At 34.4% G+C, this 21,817-nt stretch overlaps 1 protein-coding gene across 6 annotated transcripts in view; it reads left to right on the top strand.

Moving 5' to 3' along the window:
* The window catches only part of PIK3C2G (phosphatidylinositol-4-phosphate 3-kinase catalytic subunit type 2 gamma), a 266,459-nt gene that overhangs the window by 10,235 nt on the left and 234,407 nt on the right, over window positions 1–21,817 (top strand). For all 6 annotated transcript variants that reach the window (XR_004317065.1, XR_004317067.1, XR_004317066.1 and 3 more), the window contains exons 2-5: window positions 646–1,404; window positions 5,346–5,428; window positions 9,907–10,064; window positions 15,190–15,304. Coding sequence is in view for 3 of the 6 variants with exons in the window: in XM_006192094.3 (XP_006192156.2) it covers window positions 727–1,404; window positions 5,346–5,428; window positions 9,907–10,064; window positions 15,190–15,304 (1,034 nt within the window). In the remaining 3 variants the exon portion in view is untranslated. The remainder of the gene's footprint in view (window positions 1–645; window positions 1,405–5,345; window positions 5,429–9,906; window positions 10,065–15,189; window positions 15,305–21,817) is intronic.

Raw genomic sequence — 21,817 nt, 5'->3', positions numbered from 1 at the left:
AAGTATAGTGAACAGACTCAAATTCTGCAGAGAGATAAAAGAGAGACTGATAAATATCAGTTGAATTTACTCATTAGTAAACTTAATAAAAGTTGTTTTGGAGAAGTGATGAAAGAAGTCTGCAATTATTTAAAGAGTTCTGAGAAGGAGACAAAAGGGTCTAGCCAATCTATGAGATGACTGGTTATGAAAGGGAGAAAAAGTTAAGACTATGTCTAGGGATGGAGTGACTGCTGATCACAAAGAGACTGTTCAGATAATAAAAAGACCTTATCATACAAGCATGCTTATAGATGACCGACTGCAGAGGGAGATAATGTTATCGGCAAGTAGATTTTCAGTAGGAAGAGAAGCCCCAAAGAGAAATATTGTCTTTGGATTGATTCATGAAACTCCTATCATAACCAAATTGGACTTATTTTTCTATCACAGGACTTTCATGAATCTATCTAAAATCAATACTCCCCCTCGGACTTTAATACTGTGGGCCCTAATGGAGTTTTATATTATTCACGGAATTATTTCATTTGCTAAGGAGAAATTTCAAAACAATTGTTTATATTCATTCAACATATTTCTTTCTTGCAAGCTCTTTTTTTTCTAGTTAACCAAATTTTTTTGTTTCTTTTTACGCTTTTTTTCTAGAAAAATTCCTATCATCTTTTATAATATCATCTAGGAGATACCTGGAACAGAGTCAACGCTCTCAGTTACATAAAATAGAGAATGGCGTATTGTTGGAAAACAGATCTAAATCCCATTGAATCACATGAAAAGCAGCTGGAGCACCAAGAATTTCACTCTGCAAATCAACCCCACTTTCCCAGCCAAGCCAGTCTGGGTTTTGATCGTGTCGTAAATGAGATCACTAATGAAATCCCACTCTATCAGAGAGAAATTGAAGAAAGCATCATTTTTGTGCCCAGTGTTCCAAACTGGGACTCAAAAAGGCATTCATTAGATGAAACACACCAAGTATCCTTGAATGAATTCACTTCTAAAAGCTCAGAACTCCCCTGTCACCAAGTTAGCAAAACACCAGTAATTGGTTTTAGGCATTCTGTGCTACCAAATCCTCAAAACATGAATAAAGAAAGCCCTTGGGGAAACCCCACAGGAAAATACCATGGTGCTGATGATTACAGACTCAATACTTTACCTCCATCATCTACTAGTTTGGATGAACTTAATTCACAGAGAAAAGTGGAAAATGCAAATCATAACTACCACATAGGGTTTGAAAGTAGCATTCCTCCTACGTGTCCATCCTTCTCAACTGACTTGATGCCAAAAGGAGAAGATAAAAGGAGTAGAAACATGAACATTGTGGAACCTTCTCCAATGCTCTTTAAAGGTTCTCTTCCACCAAGGATATGGGAAACTACACGGCCAAAGAACACAGAGGTATGTGTCATATATGTAAACCTAAAAATATAAATCTGAAAGAATCATTCAGTAATGTGCTGGATTATTTTGGTAATGAGAGTAACTAATTTTAAATAGGGAAATGATTAATATTACTTTTGAAACAAAAACACTTATTATTCATGCATTCCATGTTCCTGAATTATTTTTTTCTAAAGAGAAAATTCTTACACTGTCATTTTTAAAGTTCCAGTTTCAGCAAAACTGAGTAATACATAATACATTTTATTAGATAAAAATATCACAGTTGGAGTTTTATATGATACTATTTTCTATTCTTATTGTGTTGTTATACACACAGAGAAACATACATACATTTCATTACATTTATATTTTGAGTTACACTACCATGAATTGAAACTTCATACTGTTATTGGTAGGAAAAATGTCCCTTTACTCAGAGGCTCCTAAATTATACTGTTAGCAGGCAATTTCTATTGGGATCATTCCAAGAGTAGAAAATTATTTAATCATTGTGCAATTCATCCTAATGGTTTCATTAGTAGTTTTCCAATCATTTTAGTAACCACAGAGGTTCTTGTATAAAATTTGAACATCTTTCTGCTTATACTGAGTCTAGAGACACAAGTGAAATCAGAATTAAACAGTAAAAAGAAGAAACGTTATTTCAGCTGTAATATTCAGGGCAAGGCAAAAGGATTCTTCATTTATTCAACAACTATTTATCAGAGTCTTAAAATATATGTGATATACGAGGCATAATGACTGCAAAGAAGAAAATGCATGATACCTGATTTCAGGGATAGCATACTGCTGAAATTAATTTGCAAACCAATGATGGCAACACAGTAAAATAATAAAGAGGATGAGTTCATAAGAGAAGAAACAACTAGCTGTGTTTGAGGCATTTGCATAAGAGACAACACCTCAATGAATCTGAATTAAAAGTCAGGGAGTTTTAGGAACCTCTACTTCTGATCATGACAATGTTAACGAGAACTAAACTTTCCCTTATCACTGAAAAAAACTATGAAGTTAGACAAAATATATAAAGCAACTGATTTCAGGCACTGAACAACAGCCAGGATAGGACATCGATCCTTGAGAGAAGGTCAACAACAATGTGTTGTTATTAGCATCCTGGTTTCTGCCTAAGGGCTCTTTCCTGCTGCTAGGCAGGCCAGTGGAGCCCAATTTGAGCAGCAGCATCACTAAGCTGAGGAGGAAGAGCCTGCAGTTCCAGGCTGCAAAGGAGGCTGTAATTTGCAGGGTGGAATGCAGAAGGAGCTCTGCAGTGAGTGGCAGGCAGAAGTCTACATCAGATTTACTGCGCAGACAAGGAGAAGTTACATAGTACCCCAGTTCTGCCCCAGCTAGAGAAGACACTGAGCGGAGCACTTCAGGCATTCAGTTGAGATAACACAAAGCTAACTCCTGAGGGTAAAAATCATGCTCTCAAGTAAATGCTTTACCTACCAAGACAGATGTGGCTGACAAAAAACACTATCGAGTGAACAAGACCAAAAGGATCTTAACAGCCTGCAAGAGAAAAAAATGTATGCTTTGTAAAACAGACAATTCCTAATGTGTCATCTACAATATCCAACATTTAATAACAATGCAGAGATGTGTAAAGAACAGGGAATACTGAAACATAGTCAAGAAAACAGCTTAGTGAATAGAGATTCTAGGATAGAGCAGATATTGGAATTAACAGACAGGGACTTTAAGATGGTTTATAAAAGGAAGTTCAAGTAGATTAAGTAAGGATGAACATGATGAGTAGACAAATGAGGAACCTCAGGAGGAAATTAGAAACTATGAAAAAACAAAGACTAATTTTAGTAATAAAAATATAATATCTGCAATGAAAAAGTCACTGGTGTGCTTAGAAACAGGAGATAACGGGAAAATAGTACACGAAAGAAAAAGAACAGAAATAGAAGAATAGAAAACAAAAGAATCATATAAAATGAGCAGGGACTCAGAAACTTCTAAGATAAGGACCTAATATATAGATAATTTTGAAATGCTAGCTGAACAGGGAAGATAAGGAGAAAAATTCATTTGAAGAAATAATAATCTGAAATTTTCTCAAATTTGTAAGAAAATATCAAATCATAGATCTAAGAAACTCAACAAATCCCATACAGAATAAATATGAAGACAACCACATGTAGACAAAATATACTCAAACATCTGAAAATCAAACGTGAAAAAAAAAAATCGTAAGAGGCAGCAGAGAGAGAAAAAAGATTTTTGTGCAGTGGGACAACAATCTGAACTCATCATCTCATCAGAAACAATGGAGCCAGATGACAACAGAATGGCATTTTTAAAGTTCTATTAAAAAAGAAAAGAATCCATACTTTTATAGTCATTGAGTATATGCTTCAAAATTTAAAATGAAATAAAGATATTACCATATAAATCAATGTTGAGAGAAATTAGTCGGCTGACATGCACACAAGAAATATCAAAGTAAGTGCTTTGTATGCAGAGATAATGATACCAGATGGAATCTACAAAAGAACAAAGAGCAGCACAAATGGTAAATATGTTGGTAAGTAGGAAAAACTACTTTTATCTTAATTTTTTGAAAAATAGCTGACTGTTTAAGGCAAAAAATAGCATTTCATTATAAGAGTTATCATATACATAAATGAAAAATACAGGACAACAATAGCATAAAAGATGGAGGGGGTAAATTTATTTGCTACTGTAAATTCTTACATTTTAAATGCAGTGGTACAGTATTAACTCTACCTAAACTGTGAAACATTAGGATGCATTCCGTAACTTCTAACCTAGTATAACCACTAATACAAATAAGAAAAACTAAAAATCCAAAGAGGAATTAAATGGAACAAGCAAAACAATCAAATAAATGAAAAGAGTCAGGGAAGGTGAAATAGAATATCAAAATAAAATAGAAGAAACAAATAGAAATAAATACAAACATGGCAATCTTAAATTGAACGATATCCATAAATATACTAAATACATTCCAAATAACAGGAAGAAATTGACAAACTAGATGAAAATGAAAGACTTAACTACTATCTATAAGAGTCCATTTAAGAAACAAAGGCACAGGTAGTTTGAAAGCAAAAAAAAAAAAAAAAGAAAATAAAAATATTTAACATTCAACCAGCAAAAAAAAGCTGTATGTGATTATATGTATCAGAAAAAGTACAGTTCAAGGCAGGGTATTATTAGAGAAAGAAAAAAGTCAATTCATAATAATAAAAGGGTCAATCAGGAAGACATCATAAATTTAAATATATATGTACCTAATAATAGCTTCAAAAATACATAAAGCAAAATTATTTCTTTCAAAGTTAATCATACATCCACCCTCTGACTGAGCCATTTATGGATTTATTCACAAAAAATGAAACACATGTCCAAAAAACACTCGTATGTGAAAATTAACAGTTTTCTTTACGATACTCAAAATCTACAAACACAAAAGTCCATCAACAGGAAGATGGATAAACAAATTGTGGAATATTCATGCAACAGAATACTACTAGTAAGCAATAAAAAAAGAAGAACTATTGTTTTGTGTGGTAACATAAATAAATTTTAAAATATGTATCATTTAAGTGAAAGAAGCCAGAAACAAGAGAACATACACTTACTCTATGGTGACAGAAATCAAGTAGGTGTTCAGACTGACAGAAGGAGATATGGGGGAACTTTCTAAAGTGATGAATATGTTCTATATTTTAGATTGGATATTGATATTCACAGTTGCATACATTCCTCTAATTATATACTTAATTCCTCAAATTATATATTTAAAATTTATGTATTTTCTCTATTATTTCATTGCATTTAAAAATAAAAATAAAAAATAAAAACAGAATGGCTTTTTGAAACAAAATAAAAATTGTAAAATTCTATTAATCTTTTCTCCACACCAAACTATATTAATTTAATAGTTTTATTTTCAGCTGACAGGTTGTTCCATTCAGCTGGTTGAAGTACCTCAAGGCAGTAATATGAGTCTGGCCTCCTTTTGCAACAAAGTAAAAAAGTGAGTGTTGCTATTTCATTAAACTTTTAAATTTCTGTTCCTGCATACATTCATCTATTTTAACATCACTGAGCTGAGGAATCTTGTATATAAAATGTTAATTCTACAATTTTTTTTAGCATAGCTAAAAGTATAAATTTATGGCAAATTCATTCATTAATCAACTTCTGGTATTGTTTTTGTTGTTTATAGTGAAATTTTTTCCCTTGAAAATTAGGTTAAAAATGAATGTTCTATAATTTTGGGGTTGCCCTTGCTGTTTGTTAATAGTTTAGTTTGCAGTGAATTAATTTCTCATTTAACAACACTTAAGTGACTGACTCCTTTGGTTCTGTCCCAAATATTTATCCTTCTTACTTGGGATATATTATTTATAATGATGAGAGTGCCTTTTGCTTAATAACTCAATCTTACCTTGAGTGGGTTGCCAGAATATTTAACAAGTGCATGGGTGTTTGTCAACTGAAAAACAAATTTGATCACTAGGAGGTATTACAAAAACATCACATATCCCCTTTTTGCCAACCTAAAAAAAATTTATAAAGGTAGTTTTTTTTAAAGATGAATTTCTTATCAATTAAAATTTACATAATGCCATCATCTCTTCTACTGCAACGATTCCTGAAATTTTTTAAAAATTAATGCAATTACATTTTAGTTATCTTGATTTTTATCCTTTTATGGCTGTTTTAAATATAATAAATATACATACAAATAAACTTCAGCTTATTTATTAGCTAAAGCAGTTGCCTACTAAATGACCATTTGGCGTTAAAGATCTGAATCATTTATTTAATCATTAACTTAAAGGCTATTTGAATGCCTAATAACTACTCCATGCATGACAGATAATCAAACGTAGAGCAAGCAAGCAAACAAAAAAAGCAAGGTCCTGCCTTAAAAAAACTTGTCATCATATTGAAAGAACTGAAAGGCACACATACAAAAAACAAAACAAAGCATCTCAAATCCATGATCATATTCAACCTTTAATTAATTTCTTGCTCTAGTTCACAGAAGAAAATTTAAAATGGCACTTTGGATTCCTAAATCAGGATCTTTAAAGATACTGATGTTGATTCTTTCAGAAATAAGCTACCCACTGTAACAACCTGACAAGCATTGCCAGGAACTTGACACTTTAAATTTAAAATGTGGTAATTCCACCCTCTACTCAGGAGAAATAGCTCTCTTAATATTACAAGATATCACCATATAATAACTCCACTGACAAACACTTATTATTAGTCCTGCCCATCCCTTTTTTCCCCACATAATTTAATATTTTAGATGAAATCATCTTGTGGATGCAATAGCAATATGAAAATATTTTATGTGATGGTTTGTCAGTCAGTAGCTCATGATACATTTTTTTAAACTCTTACATGTAATTTTTCTCAATGGCTTCCTTCAAAGTAACCATGAGAACTGAAACACACAACCAAACAGTAATAAACTTTAGAGCAGTGAAAATGTGGACAAAAAATGTTCACTGTCACATCAGTAAACAAAGGATGCTGTGGCCATCAAGCCAGCAACCACGCAGCCACCCCTAATTGTTGGCCCTAGATAGTTAAGATGAGTATCAAAGGAATGATTTCAATGTGCCTAGACTCAAGCATCTTCCTATATATAGAAAAAGCGCTAAATTCGTTAACTTGAAATACCTGGTTTTCTTTAGTTAACAGTAATCTTTTGCTGTTCTGACTACCTGGTTTTTGTTGCAAAACTCCTATAAATCCTGGCGCCCTCCTCACCTCTTCAGAGCAGTCCCTTAGCGTTATCTGAGAGGTTGTCTTACAGTCTTAAGTCCTCAGTTTTGTCTGCCAAGTAAAACGTAATTCTTAACCTTTAGGATGTGCATTTTTTTCAGTTGACAAAAGGAAGATATCAGGTTATGTTCATACATACATTTTTTGGTTTTCAATAACTTTTTGTTGACAAATACTCATACAAAAATAACTAAATTTATAATATGCATAATTATTTTGTACAGAAACAAACTGTTCAGTCAACAACAAATATTTCTAAGGACCTATTATGTGCTAAAGCACTATTCAAGGCTCTTAATTCAAAAGAAGACCAAATTGAATTTGGAAGCCAAGTTTCTTTCTTTTTTTTTTTTTTTATTGAGTTATAGTCAGTTTAGAATGTGGTGTCAATTTCTGGTATACAGCACAATTTTTCAGTCATACATGAATATACATATATTCATTTTCATATTCTTTTTCACTGTGAGCTACTACAAGATCTTGTATATATTTCTCTGTGCTATACAGTATAAACTTGTTTATCTACTGAAAGCCAAGTTTCTTAAGAGGATCTCCAAAATTTCTAAAAAGCCATAACAGAGTGGATTTATATATTCAATTTGATTTGTGTTTTTTCTAATATTTAAGTAACCATATCTAAATATGTTATTAACATTCCTGCTATAATCCCTTCAAAAGGCTCTCTAATTTGTTGAAGGTGGTTTCTTGCTGTGGCATACTTTTACATTATATCTTTCAAGAAATATGTCATATTTTTATTAAAAAATATAATAAAATGTCAAAACATGTGAAAGAAGTTTTTGGTCCACAGCAGATGCTGAGTGAAAGTTTAGGAAAGAATGAGTCATGAATTTACATTTTAAATTGAATCCCCTTAAAATCCCCCTAGAAGGTTAAATCAATTATGCATCGACTAGTATCTTACATGGTTGAGTGCCAGATCATAAAGCCCCTCCATCCAGATGGAGCTGGAGTCCAAGCCTCCACTGGAGCCTAGAACAAGGAAGAGCGGCCCATCCCTTCATCCTAAGCAGTGGTTCTCAAATAGCACTTCTGGGGCAGCAGCAGTACTGGTTTATTCGGAAGACTGTTAGGAGGAAAAAACTGGGGGATCCCGCACAAATCTACCGAATCAGAAACTATGGGGACGGGACCCAGAAAGCAAGATGATTCTGATGCATGACAGGCCCATTCGGTGAATATGCACTTTTCCATTTGTTGCCACAAAACCGGCCTCTGTATTCGGAAAACCAGATTGAGCTGCCAAGGCAGTTTGGGGCAAATTAGAAAAGAGCAGCTTTACTGCTTTGCCAGGCAACGGGGAGTCCCAGGAGGCTCATGCCTTAGACACTGTGAATCTGTCCTGGGGTTGGGGTCTTGAGGTTTTATAGAAAAACTGGATGGAACAAAAAAGATAACAATCAGGACGTTGTACAGGGTGCCACATTCCTCTTAGTCTCGATGGTCTTCCTAGTGTCACGGAGAACTCCAGAGGGTCTGTCCGTTCTTCCTAGATTATCTGCTCATTACCTCCTTCCTAGCGCGTAGCCTCTGGGTTACAGCCATTCTCAAAAGAACGTATGAGGAGGGGGTGCACAATGACAGCAGAGCCAGATTGTTAGTTTGTTTGCTACTGCCTATGTCAGACCCCGCAAGGAGGGGCTATTTCGGTAGAATTTAAGGGCAGAGAGACAGAGCTACTTCAATGGGCCCAGCACTACTTTAATGCTGCACAAATAAATGAATGCCAAGGATATGCTGATACATTACACAGAGTGTATAGCATACATTCTATACATAGAATGAATAATTTTCCATTCATGAAGAGCACTGCAAAGTTTACGGGTCTGCAAAATTAACAAAAGAAAAGAAAAAAACCCCAAGATTTCATATTCATCATGAAAAGCATTGTAAATATCCAGTTACAAAAAATTGTTTTATATTTTACATGTGGGCATGAAATATGGATCTTCGGGGATTCAGTTGTAATAACACATAATGATAATGGTGATACATTACATCGATATATTGCTTTACACGCTACACAAGTCTTTTATGTGCCTTTTCTCTTTTAATCCTCCCAATAAACCTCTGAAGTAGATATAAATATCATCATATGTACAAAGAAACTGGTCAAATACTTGACTCTGACCATAAAACTACTGAATAAAAGAGCCAAGATTCAAACCCTAGGCTTCTGGCTCCAAGGTAAACTATTTTGCAGTTTTCTGACTCTCTTATGTAATAATCGCTCAGAATGTACAAATGACTTCTGGGCTCACTTTTTAAAATAAAATCCAATGATCTGTGTACAACCCCAAATTTAAAGAAAAAGGACAGCCAAGAATGAATGGTATTTATCAATTTGACACAAACAGGAGAATGTATTCACCAAAGTCCTTAAATCAAGATAAGTGAATTCTGTCTTGAGAAAGGCATGAATCAAAACTGAGGGGAGGAGTTCGGGCTTCAAACTGCAATGTCAATGAAGCAAGCAATCACTGTTCAGGGTGAATTTCCATGTTTTATGAATGACAATATATCTTAATTGCGTCAAATGAGGTGCCCCTGGGGAAACTAATCAAGATGAGAACTTTACATTTGTTTTTGGTAGATAATCTTTACCAGCCTAGCCTGTTTGTATCACTGCATCAACAAAGTTTCTAAAAACCTTGTCCTAAGTATATTTTCACATGTATTTTGCAGAATAAGAGAAACATATCATGCAGCTGACATTAATTCCAATTCGGGGAAGATCTGGAGCACGACTACAGCATTTCCACATAAGCTCTTTCCTAATACGAAGTTTAATATAAATATTTTTACTGATAACTCAACACCACGACTTCATTTTATGCCATATGGTAAGCAACCTTGGAAATCAGTATAAAAATCTACATAAAGCTGGTATAGGCTGCCTAGCCTTGAGCCCACAGACTGAAATCATTAAAAATCATTAGCTAGTATTTCGCCCTGAAGTGAAATAGGAGGAAAACAGCTGGAAATCTTTTTTAACATTTGTTTAGCTATTGTTTTTAAGAACTCTCTTCATAGCTCACCCCAGGACACCTTATTTTCCCGCTACGAAATAGCAAGGATAGCAAGTTTTTAGCATATTAAAAATAAAAACTAAATTTCAAAAAGAGTCTAGATAAAGACTACATGTAAGTGAAAATGGCTGTTCCCATCTTTTGGAAACAACTTCCTCGTTCAAATGTAAATAAATTGGGAGGGAGAACAGAACAATGGTAGCCCCGTGCAGCCCAGCGGGGTTAGCAGAGCTGCTGAATCCGTCTCTGGGGATGGATCCCAGGTATCTGCATTTTCATCACACTCACCAGATGATTTTTATTCCTCTGAGGTTTTAGAATGTCTTTAAAGTTGTTTCGTATTTATTTAGCTGTTATATTTATTGCCATACTTTGCAAAATGATATTAGTTCTTCAAACAACATTAGTTGTGTGAATGAAAACTGTTGTCTGCCGTATCAATAAACAAAGGATGTTACAGCCATCAGGCCATTACAGCCGCCCCTGACTGTGAGCCTTGAGGGAACTCAGGATGGAGATCAATGGGCTGCCGGCTGCCAAGCCCTCAGCCACTGCAGCCACCCTTGTCCGTGCACCTGAGATGGGAAAGAACAAGATACTAGCCCCAGACAGCTAAGGTGCATATCAAAGAAATGACTTCAGTGAACGCAGACTCTTGCATCTTCCCATACACAAAAAGCCTAGATTCCTTAACTTGAGATGCCTGCTTTTCTTTAATTAACAGTAATCTTTTGGTGTTCTGACTACCTGGTCTTTGTTGCAAAACTCCTATATACCCTGGTTCCTCCTCTACCTCTCCAGGGCAGTCTCTTAGAACTATCTGACAGGTTGTCTCCCAGGCTTAAGTCCTCAGAAAATCCACCAAATAAAACATAATTCTCAACTTTTAGGCTGTGCTTTTTTTTTTCCAGTCGACAGTTGCTACTAAGTAAGTTTCCACATATCAACTATTGTTTCTTGACAAATAATGATCCAATATTTTTCATTATTATTATTATTATTATTATTATTATTATTATTATTATTACTATGTTTGCTTTGCTTTTCTTTCTTACTCTAGCCAAGGCTCCAAGTTAGTACAGATGACTGCAAACATTACAATATTATGCAGGAATATTAGTTAGGACCATCTGGTTTGAAACTAACAGAAACCAACTCTTGCTGACTTAAGCAGGAAAAAAATATTTTTGAAGATTATAGGGATTTCTTATAGAATTTAAGAGTAGGAATTTAGCAAAGATTTCGGAAAAAAGCAGTGATGAACAAGCAGTCCAAAATTCCTGTATGTCTCACCTCATCTCCTCTCTGTATAATTGCTTATGTTTCTCTTACTTTCTGCTGACTCATTGCTTTTCCTGAAGATGTAGCAAGCCAAGCTCTCAAGCTTAAATGTTATTTGGCTAGTTAAAGAAAGTCCTAATGCCCTATTGGATCCACTTCCAAGTTTCTAAAACCAGGATTCTGATTGCATAGCCAAGATCAATGGTGCTGCACCTGGATCCAATCAGAATGGCCTGGCATTTGGGTTATGTTGACTTCAGTTGCTGGAGAAGAGGAAATAATTATGAATTAGGGAGGCCATTCCTATTCTTCCAATTTATCTTTAATTTCCAACATACTTCTCTCTCTAGATGTTCCTTTGTTGGATTGGACAAGCCAGAGGCCATTTTTGACTTTTATGAGACGTTTCGGTAAAGTGATTAGGTCACTGTGTTTAGTTTTTAGAGACGTACAGTGGCAGAGAGGATGCCTGTGCCCTCAAAGACAATACAAGTGTTTATAAGAAGAAGGACGAGGAAGGCGTGAATTAGAGGGGAAGGAGGAAGACGTACAGGAGGGGAAAGGACACGTGTATGAAAATATACAGAGTAACCTACACTACTTTTAGGAGGAAACCTTTCCCTCTGTCCATTTAAATTTGAAGGAGGGGAGAGGTTAAGACTGTGACATAACTGACAATGGACAGATAACAGGACAAAAGACAAGGTTTATTTACATATGCATGCAGGGATTACTCAGTAATGAGTAACCTTGCTGAAACCCAGAGGTAAAGGTTTATATACCAACTTAATGCAAAAGTATGTGTTGGGGGGACTGGTATGTGTATATATATGCTAAGGGATGGGCAGTCTGTCTCCTTCATGGATTTGCAGGAAACTCAGAAGGAAGTTAATAGCACGTGTATCAGGGAGTCTCTGTTTCAGTCAGAAAAGCAAGTGCAGATAAGATTTAAAAGGTTTTCACTGTAAAATAATCTTTATGCCAAAACTGTGATGCTTTCACTTTATAGTAGTGTTTTACTAGCAATACAGATGTGCTCTGAAGAACAGAGGTCTGAAGAGCATTTCAAGGATGACCAATAAAAGATAGAAGCTGTTGCCAGAAACTGAAAAAATAATGAAATCTAGATAAGCAAAGAGGAGGAAATGCATAAGAGGTTTTCATCCAAAGACAATTTTGTTTCCCCCAGAGTGAGAAAATAGAATCCTCCTAGAGGTGCAGGTGTTGTGAACAAGGAATTCTCTGTTCTACAATCTTCAGCTATCACTTCAGTGAAGATGATTCCCCTGTCCTTTTTTTCCAACTCTGAAGTTACTCTAGAGCCAGGGTCTTTACTTTCAATTACCTTCTAGATTTAGATGGTGCATAGTTGGAACTGTATTAGAAGGTCATTTGTTACCTGCAAAGTGGTGTGAATAGAAGGCAATTTGCAAAGATCAAAGAGTAATTGAGAACTGTTTGCAGAAGTTATCCACTCTTCAAAGAAATTTGGCAGTAATGAGAAGGTAAAAAAGTAAATAAATAAATAAGAAACTATCTTAAGGGAATAGAATGGATGAAGGGTGATTTTATTGGAAGATTAAATAGAAACAGAACAGCTTAAAGACAAAAGCATCTTTAGAGTGGGGGATAGTAAATATATAAAAGAGAGGGGCTTTAATTGATGAACTGGAAACCAGTGTTGGAAGGATCATATGTGAAAAAGTAAGATTTAGTAAAAAGCAGTGATACAGCTCAAAAGAGGTATAAAGGGACAGAGGAAGATGCACTAAAAAATAGATTTAAAGTACAGAGCAGCATAATTAAAGAGTACCAAATGGACCATTAGCCTTTTCAGTATGGTAGGCAATATGGTCGACAGATTGGGAAGGATTACATGAAGTTAGTAACTAACAGAAATTGGGAAAAGGATCATTTTAGCTGCCAAATCAAAGATACAGGTATAAAATCTACTGAAAAGAAGCCCTGGCACTTGTTGGCTTATAATATGGAGAAGTTTAACTCACAGGCATTTAATGGCTGGCTTCAAGGAGAAAAACAGTCATTTCAGATTTAGACATGTTGAATTTGAAGTGATAATGAAACATCCAAAGAGTAACACAAAGCAGGTCGTAGAAGATATCACACCAAAGCACAGGAGAGAAGGAACAGCCAGAAACCAGATGACGGAGTCTTTCTTGTAAACGGCAAAGATGACTGTAGTGAACTAATGACTCCATGCATGCTCCAAATAGCATAGCGGATGCAAGCCTGGGAATGCGGGAGTTGAGTTAATTACAGTAAACTGGTGTCTTTGAAGATATTTTCTTGCCATCTTATAGCAGCAGTGCTCTCTCCTCCTTGTTAAAGCTTTTACAGTCATGAGTTTGCCTGTGGCCATATTTTCTTCTAGCTTAAATTCATACTACTTCAGTCAATATTCTCAAGCAATAGCATGTCTAAGATACTCTCTGCTATGTCAAGGACTTTCCACAATCTCTAACTCCCTGGTGATCTTTATCATTTGTTTCACCAACCATTTTACTGATAACAACTTGATCTACCATAAAACCTATACTTTTAAATCAACATTATACTCTTCCTTTGTTGCTTCATGGCAAGTCCAACAATATCACTTGCACTACTTTTTGTTGGCCAGTCTGTGCCAAAAACCTTTCCCAAACAAAAAATCGTGGCAGTAAAAGAAGCCACGGCAAAGTAAACACACAACTGCAAACAAAACACAATTCAAACAAATGCAATCGAGTGTCTGCAGTGGGTTGTTCAGATCCTCACTAAGGATCATCATTACTGTCTGCTGCATTCTTTCATTCAGGATCACATTGAGATATATATATATATATATATATATATATATATACACTATATATATACACATACACACACATGCACACACACACATATATATACATGTAATTTCTAACTATTATCACATAGAATAATAAATAAATCCCATACTATTTATCACGTAGAATTAGAAAAATATTTCATAGACAAATATGATTGTAACAAGTCAGCATGGTTCTGACCACTATTAAATGGCAGGAGCACATAAGAGCTTGGGGGATTATGGAATGTGAATATGAGAAGGCAAAGGAATTTCCCCTATCATATTCTGACACTCTGAGTCCCAGAGAAGGTGGAGAAAGAAAGCGTGTTCTACAGAGTTATGATAATGCTCTCCAAGACAGAACCTAAGGTGATTCCTACACAGAAAAGGAACAATGATCAGCTGTGAAGATTTAGAATTATTAAGAACACAGGCTTTGGAATCTGAGAGATTTAGGTTAGACTCCTGGCTTGCCACTTAGCACTCACTTTAATCGATTTGGCACCTCCCAAATTCCAAAGAGTAACCACAGAGAATAATTTTTATGCAGAGCTACAATTACCAAAGATTTTTGAATGAGGAATGAAACTCTGTTAGGTTATATGAAGACAGACTGATCAAAGAAAATGCAAACAACATTTTTTTAAAAAAATCTCTAAATCTAACCAGACTAATAAATGAGATGCATCTTATTTTAATTCCTCTTGATGGAGCTAAACAGTTTCCATAGTTCATAATGTGTGTATCATTATTTGTGCTCAAAATCTTTTTCCCAGCCAATATATAATAAATTCTTATTAACATTTTATTTTTCAACTTTGTTTTTAGCTAATTACCTTGTCAAAGACCTAATTGCAGAAATTCTACATTTTTGTACAAATGACCAGTTATCCCCCAAAGACCATCTTCTAAGTATATGTGGCTATGAAGAATTTTTACAAAAGTAAGTATCTTATCTTCAGGTAAATTTTGATCATTGTTATAATCTATATTAAGCCACACTTCTTTATTTTCTTTAAACAGACTTTGTACAAACACTGTACTCTTATTATCAACCTTGCCCCCTTTTAAGGAGGATTTGAACTTTGATGTCATGTTGACATTCTTATTCTTGGTTTTATTTTATATTTTGTGTATTTATGGCAACGTGCATTTAAGTAACCTGTGACCAGGATGACCAACCACCTCAGTTCGCCCAGGACTGAAATGGTTCCCAGGACATTGGGACTTCCAGTTTTGAAACCAAGAAAATCCTGGGCAACCCAAGTCACCTTATCAGTGATAAAGCTTATAACTGATCACAATTTTAAAAAGAAATTCTTTTGTAATAAGTAATTTTTGACTCAGAATAATATTAGCATGTTAATTAAATACTGATTTTTCAAAATCACAGAGGGTTTGAGTATAACATAACATTTTCATAAAAGAGTTAAGTTTTAAAACACCTTCATTTCTTCATCCAGGCAGCTCAATAAAACAATTAGAAAAGTCTACTCTCTTGTATGTCAACCACAAATACTTATTTGATAGAAAACTTACCCTCTCTTAGTGTACCACAATAACTATTGTCCTAAAATTCCTTAAAAGCCAACCTTAAAAATATAATATACCTTTACGTAAGGAAATATTTCTCTCCTGCTGCTGCGTATTTCTCTCCTGGTATTTACATTTCCCCTTTGGCTTCTACAAGTCCCTAAAGACTGACAACAGTCTTACAGAAGTAAAAATGTATTTCTTTTAAGACATCCATTGTCACTATCGTTATTTCACCATGAATGTGCTTGAAAATATCTTGCAGATAATTTTCTTTTATTGTGCAATGTTAACTGAGTGACTTTTAAGACTGATTATTTTCCTTTTTGTATTCACAGTTGTAACAAAATAATCATATTTAAATGAAATTGCAGATGTTTTGTTGCACTAGCTCACAGATGGTCCCTCTTTTCCTTGTCTGTCTAAATCTAACACAGCTCTTACTGCTCCCAACATATGATTTTTGACCTTATATCCAAAGAGCAAGAAGAAATACTGCAGTAAATGTTAATCTTATACTGACTACTCATTAAAACTCAGCTTTTGAACGTGCAAGTCTCCAAAGCACATCTGGAATTCAGTTGATGCCAAAACATTAGACGCAAAGAACAAAAAATAGTATCAGATATTTGCATTTAGTCTTATCAGTAGGAAATCTCATTCAGAAAGCAAAAATGCTGAAGAGACAGAAATTTGGAAAAGTATAATGTGGAGAAAATTTATAATTTAAGATCTTGACTTGATGACTGTTTCAAATGAGTAAATCACCCATAATTAGATAGCTCAGTTGTTGATTACTAAAAATGCTGTAAATTTTTAAAATCTCTGGGGTATTAAAATGGCGGAATGAATGGAATTTGGGACTGGCTATGTAGTATCAACTTAAGTAAAAATGCACAACGTGAGAGCTGCAAGTTTTCAATTTTTGGGAGGGTCTTATTAAGAACTATAGCCTGGGAGGCAGCCTCTCAGCTAGCTCGGAGGAACTGCTCTGAAGAGTTAAGTTGGGGAGATCAGCTTATACATGACTTTGCAGAAGGGGTATATGCAGTCAAACACACGTCCTGGGTAGAAGGTCACTGCTAATCAGGAGGCACAGATATCTTAATAATTTTCGTGCTTTTCCAAGTATGGAAAGATGCAAGAAATTGGATTCATAAAGTTTCCCCTGAAAATATCTAACAATCTGAAGGCCCGTTCTGCCACTTTTCGAAGAGCACAGAATTTCTCATTCCTGATCTCTTCCCTGAATACCTTTCAGGGTGTGAAGCTCAGTGACTGCAGTGGCTACTGACTCAATCCTTGTGGAGCCAGATGGCAAGCAACTTTAGCTGGCAGGGGGACTGCATGAGAGGGACAAGTAGACGAGGACAACCAGTTTCAATATGAGTTCAGCAACAATGATACAGTTTTTAGAGAAACAAGTTTTGATATATAAAATAATTCATTAAGTTTGAGACATGTTGAGTACGTGAGTGCACCAAGGAGAATCTGATCTTGAGAAAGCAGATCAGATTTTAGAAAATCTGGGGGGACTGGCAATCATTAGCTCTAAGAGGGAATGAAAGTCTTCAAAACAGATGAGATCACATAGTGAGAGTGGCAAAAGAAAGGATATTGAGAACATTACTATTTAAAAGATGGAAGGAGGAAGAGGAGCAGAAGAAGGAAATTGAAAAAAAGCAACTTAAATTTTAGGACATCTTGGAAAACCTGTCTTTCACAAGAAGGAAAGAGAAAATTTCAAACGCTAAATATAGTATCAAGTGCTGAAAATAAGTATTAGATGAGGATTGAAAGATCATCATTAAATTTGGCAATTAGGAAGTTAGCTGGTGATCTAAGTAGAACAAGTTTAGTAAAACAAAGGAAAATAAAGCAAGATTGCAATGAACAAAGAAGAATGGAAGGTGTTAAACAGAAACACATAAGCAGACTACTCTCTCAGAATAATGTGTGGTGGGAAAAGCCTGGAGAAAAATGGGGTGTCTGATGCTGAGGAGAATCAGTCTGGAGATCTGGGGAATGTGGATAAGAGAGATTTGAAAATAGTCACAAGCTGAAGGGAAAGAACCAATGGAGAGGAGAGTATTGAAGGCAGGAAATACATCAATGGTGAGGAGTTAGAGAGGGTAGGATCAAGGAGACAAATGAAGAGGTTAGTAGTGCTCTGAAGGAGGAACTTGCCTTCCGAGAAAGACAGCAGGAGTTCAAATGAATATGAATTTTAAACAAATTTTAATAACCAGAAAGATAACTATGCACTCGGAAAACTGGAGCTTTGGTACAAACAGGAATGCTTAAGGAAGTGGCATGGAAATGAAAATAATAATAACAACAATAAAACAAGGAAACCTACTTTACTTATTAAAAGCCTCTGTTTACAGGCTAGAGTTTTCACACTGTAATGTCATTCATTCTCATATAAGAAAAGCATGATTATTCCTATTTTACATATGGGAAAATAGAGGCTAAAAAAATTAAATGACTTGCCATAAAGTTGGTGATAAAATTGGAAGCAGCAATGTCAGGGTAGCACGGGTTTATCTGTGTGCCCAGCCCACAGTCTTTCCACTCCATAATGAAGCCTCCTTTCATGATAAAGGGCCACTTGAAAACAAAAACTACAGGGTAACCCTTCATAAGAATAATGACCATATATACAAAAAAAAAAAAAAAAAAAAGAATAATGACCATGTATTAGTGCACTAAACATGGGTTTATAATCCAACATACAGCATTTAGGCAAAATTTAAGGAAAAGAAACATAACGCACAGGGCATTCATTTTCTGACCTATATAAAAATTTTCAAAATCTTTACTCAGGAAATGTTTAGAAATGATTTGACTAAAATAATGATAAGTCATAGTCACTGAAGATGGACTTTACTGTCACTTCCAAATTTCTGACTAGATAAAAACTAATTTTCTTTTTGGAATTTTGAGACTGTTTAAGCAAGTAATATGAAAGCAAATCCTTCCCACTATTGCTAACACTACTCTATCACTATTGCTGGCAACATGAGTTAACCTCCTTTAACTTCAAATTCTTTTCCTTCTAAAAACTGAATTTTAAATATATTTTTCTACTTTAAAAATGAGCTGTAGGATTATACTTTAGCAATCTTTAATTCCAAATGTAAAACTTTTATTAAGCCTCTGCTAGTCCTTTCATTATGTACGGATTGCTTTAAGCTCCTGTGAGTCATAATTCTAAATAAATTAAAAATGTTATATGGTTGTTAAAATATACTAAAATAAAGAATGGAAAAGTAGTCCCCTTTCAAAAAAAAAAACCTACTATTACTTTTGTAGAATGATGCAGAAAGATTTTTCATTTTAAGCTTCCCTTATGTTATCAGAACTATGCTTCTTAATCTGCTTTATGAAGATAGTGATAAATTATATTTAGTTGCTACTTTTGCAGTTTCTCATCTACTTTGGATTAGATAAGGGAAGATTCTTAAAATTTAAACTCCTGGGTGATGCTGAAGATGAAGCCGATGGTCCATGGTTCACATTTCAAGGAGTAAGCTATTAGAGGCCAGGGGTTACTAGTGACTTCAGAATTTTGACTCAATGGGAAAAAATACATAATTAAAAAAAAAAAAAAACAGTGTCTTGCACGAATACTGAATTTAGTCAACAAAACAATTAAGATGTTACACTTCATAACATATTGAAAAATGAAGAAAGGTAACTTTCCTAGCAAGCCCAAATTCCTCTTTTCATAAGTCAACTATTTTACTTTTATAACTCATTGAACCCTCATCTTAATCTAGTATTACAAATGTTTTCTGTCAATTAAAATCTATTCTCACTCTGTCTCTGGCTCTTGCTCTGGAACTTCCTCTCCCTGTTCAATGCTTTTACAAATCCAGTAATTCACTTTAATATCACGTTTCCATAAGTCTTCTTAAAATAAGAAGGTTACTGACATCTTATACCTGGTTATCATTCTCTCCTTACCAGACACTTCAATTAATATCAAGTAGAGTTTCCTTAACTATCAGTAGTTTCCTCAAAAACCACTTTATAAACAGGGTATTTAAATTATGAGTAAAGAGTAAATCAAAGCATTAAAACTTTACTGACTTAATCATAGGCTCTTCATAGCTTAAAACAAAGTTGTGCACAATATGAAGTCTGGATACTGAATCAGCAAATGAGAGAAAGATTAAATAGAGAAATAACAAAAAAATGTTAACACCTTCCGTTACATTCCTGGTTTTAGCCTCCAAATTAATTACCATGGTGGGAGTGTCCTTGGAAGTGCCACTTACTAGGAGTGCAGGTTTTTCTGTTTCTTACTCCTCATCTATGTGATTTAAGTAATTTCCCAAAAATCTTGCTGTAAGTCTTACTTTCTAATTCAACTTAAAAACAATTTTCCTTATCAGCAGCTATGTGAAACAACGAAATTTACTGCTTAAAAGCTTTTGTTGAGTAAATCATGACTGCACTGTCAGCAGTAAACCACAAGTGCCACATAAAGAGAAAGTGAACAATCTTTCTTGAAAATTCTGCTTGGATCTGTTGCTTACAGTTATGGTCAGGCTTTACATCCTTGATTTAAATAACACAAAATAAAATTTTTCTTTATTAGTTAATTGACTCAGAGTACTAAAAAAATGTAAATGAAAAAGAAAACCTATGGTAATTACAAATCTTACTTTGAAATTGTCATATACATTCTTAAATCTAAATTCAGAAAGCAGTATCCAGCTCTCTATTCCTCACTAGCATTGATTAGTTTTAGTTTTTTGCAGGGGAGGGGAGGTAATTAGGTTTGTTTGTTTGTTTGTTTATTGGAGATTGAACCCAGGACCTTGTGTATGCTAAGCATGTGCTCTACCACTCGAACTATACCCTCCCCCCAAGCATTGATTAGTTTGATCTGACCATCTACTGGGGAGTCCTTTTTCTCTCTCCTGACCTCTCTGAGGAGAGAAAATGTTGAATTCCTTTGATTAGAGTGAGAAAGTCCCCTGCAAATATTAAATCTAATTAGAATTTTAAAATAATCCTCTTAAGAAAACTTCTATTTAAAAAAAAATGTTTTACCTAATCCCATGACAATTTGTATTAATTTATTCTTTAAACATTTGATTATAAATTGGAATTGCCTTTTATTCAACATAAAAATCAGACTACTAATTACCAGTGAGGAAAAGGGTAGGTGATAGTGCATAAAGTTTAAGGTAATAGATTATACTCATTAGCAGTAAAAACTTACTTGCACATATTCTTGGGGAGGGAAAATGAGTCTTTTCATTCTCAATGAAATTAAGGATTTCATTTTGCAAACCTGAATTGATTATTTTCAGCATATTCAGAACAGACTAAAAATTCCAATATTATATAAACTACTCTGTTATTACTTTTTAGATTTACTTTGAGGAAAGAAATAGATTAAGGTGTGTTTCTCTTTTACGTAACTTTGCCTTCCTCTTTTAAAATCACAGAACCATATCAGAGCAACAGAAAGAACACATCATATCTTTGAGAGCTCTCACACACAATAATAAAAACATGATCTGTGAATAAATCATTCATTAAGAGTATCTTGAGTTATTTAATTTAGTTTGGATCTCCTTCAAAGTACTTTTCCTAATGTTTTAAAATTAACTTTCATTGCTATCTTTAATAAGTAGTTAACTAAAAATTAATAATAATATACCTTGTAAACTTGCATTTGGTTCTAACCAATAACTGTGTACTAGAACAAATGTCCTAACATGTGAATACTCCATATATACCTTCATTTGTAAGCAATTCCCCAAAGAATGAGCCTGTGCTTGATAGAGGTTGATTATTATTGAAAGAAACATATAAAAATTATAGCGTGTTTCTGCCCCAAGTTTTTTAAAAAGCTTTGTGATTGTGCAAGCATCATTAGCCAACAGACTTGATAAAAATAGTC

This window comes from Camelus ferus, chromosome 34 (genome assembly GCF_009834535.1).
Source record: "Camelus ferus isolate YT-003-E chromosome 34, BCGSAC_Cfer_1.0, whole genome shotgun sequence".
Taxonomy (NCBI): Eukaryota; Metazoa; Chordata; class Mammalia; order Artiodactyla; family Camelidae; genus Camelus; species Camelus ferus.
The sequence above is the reverse complement of the archived record's forward strand: the minus strand, read 5'-3'. Positions and strand labels throughout refer to the sequence as shown.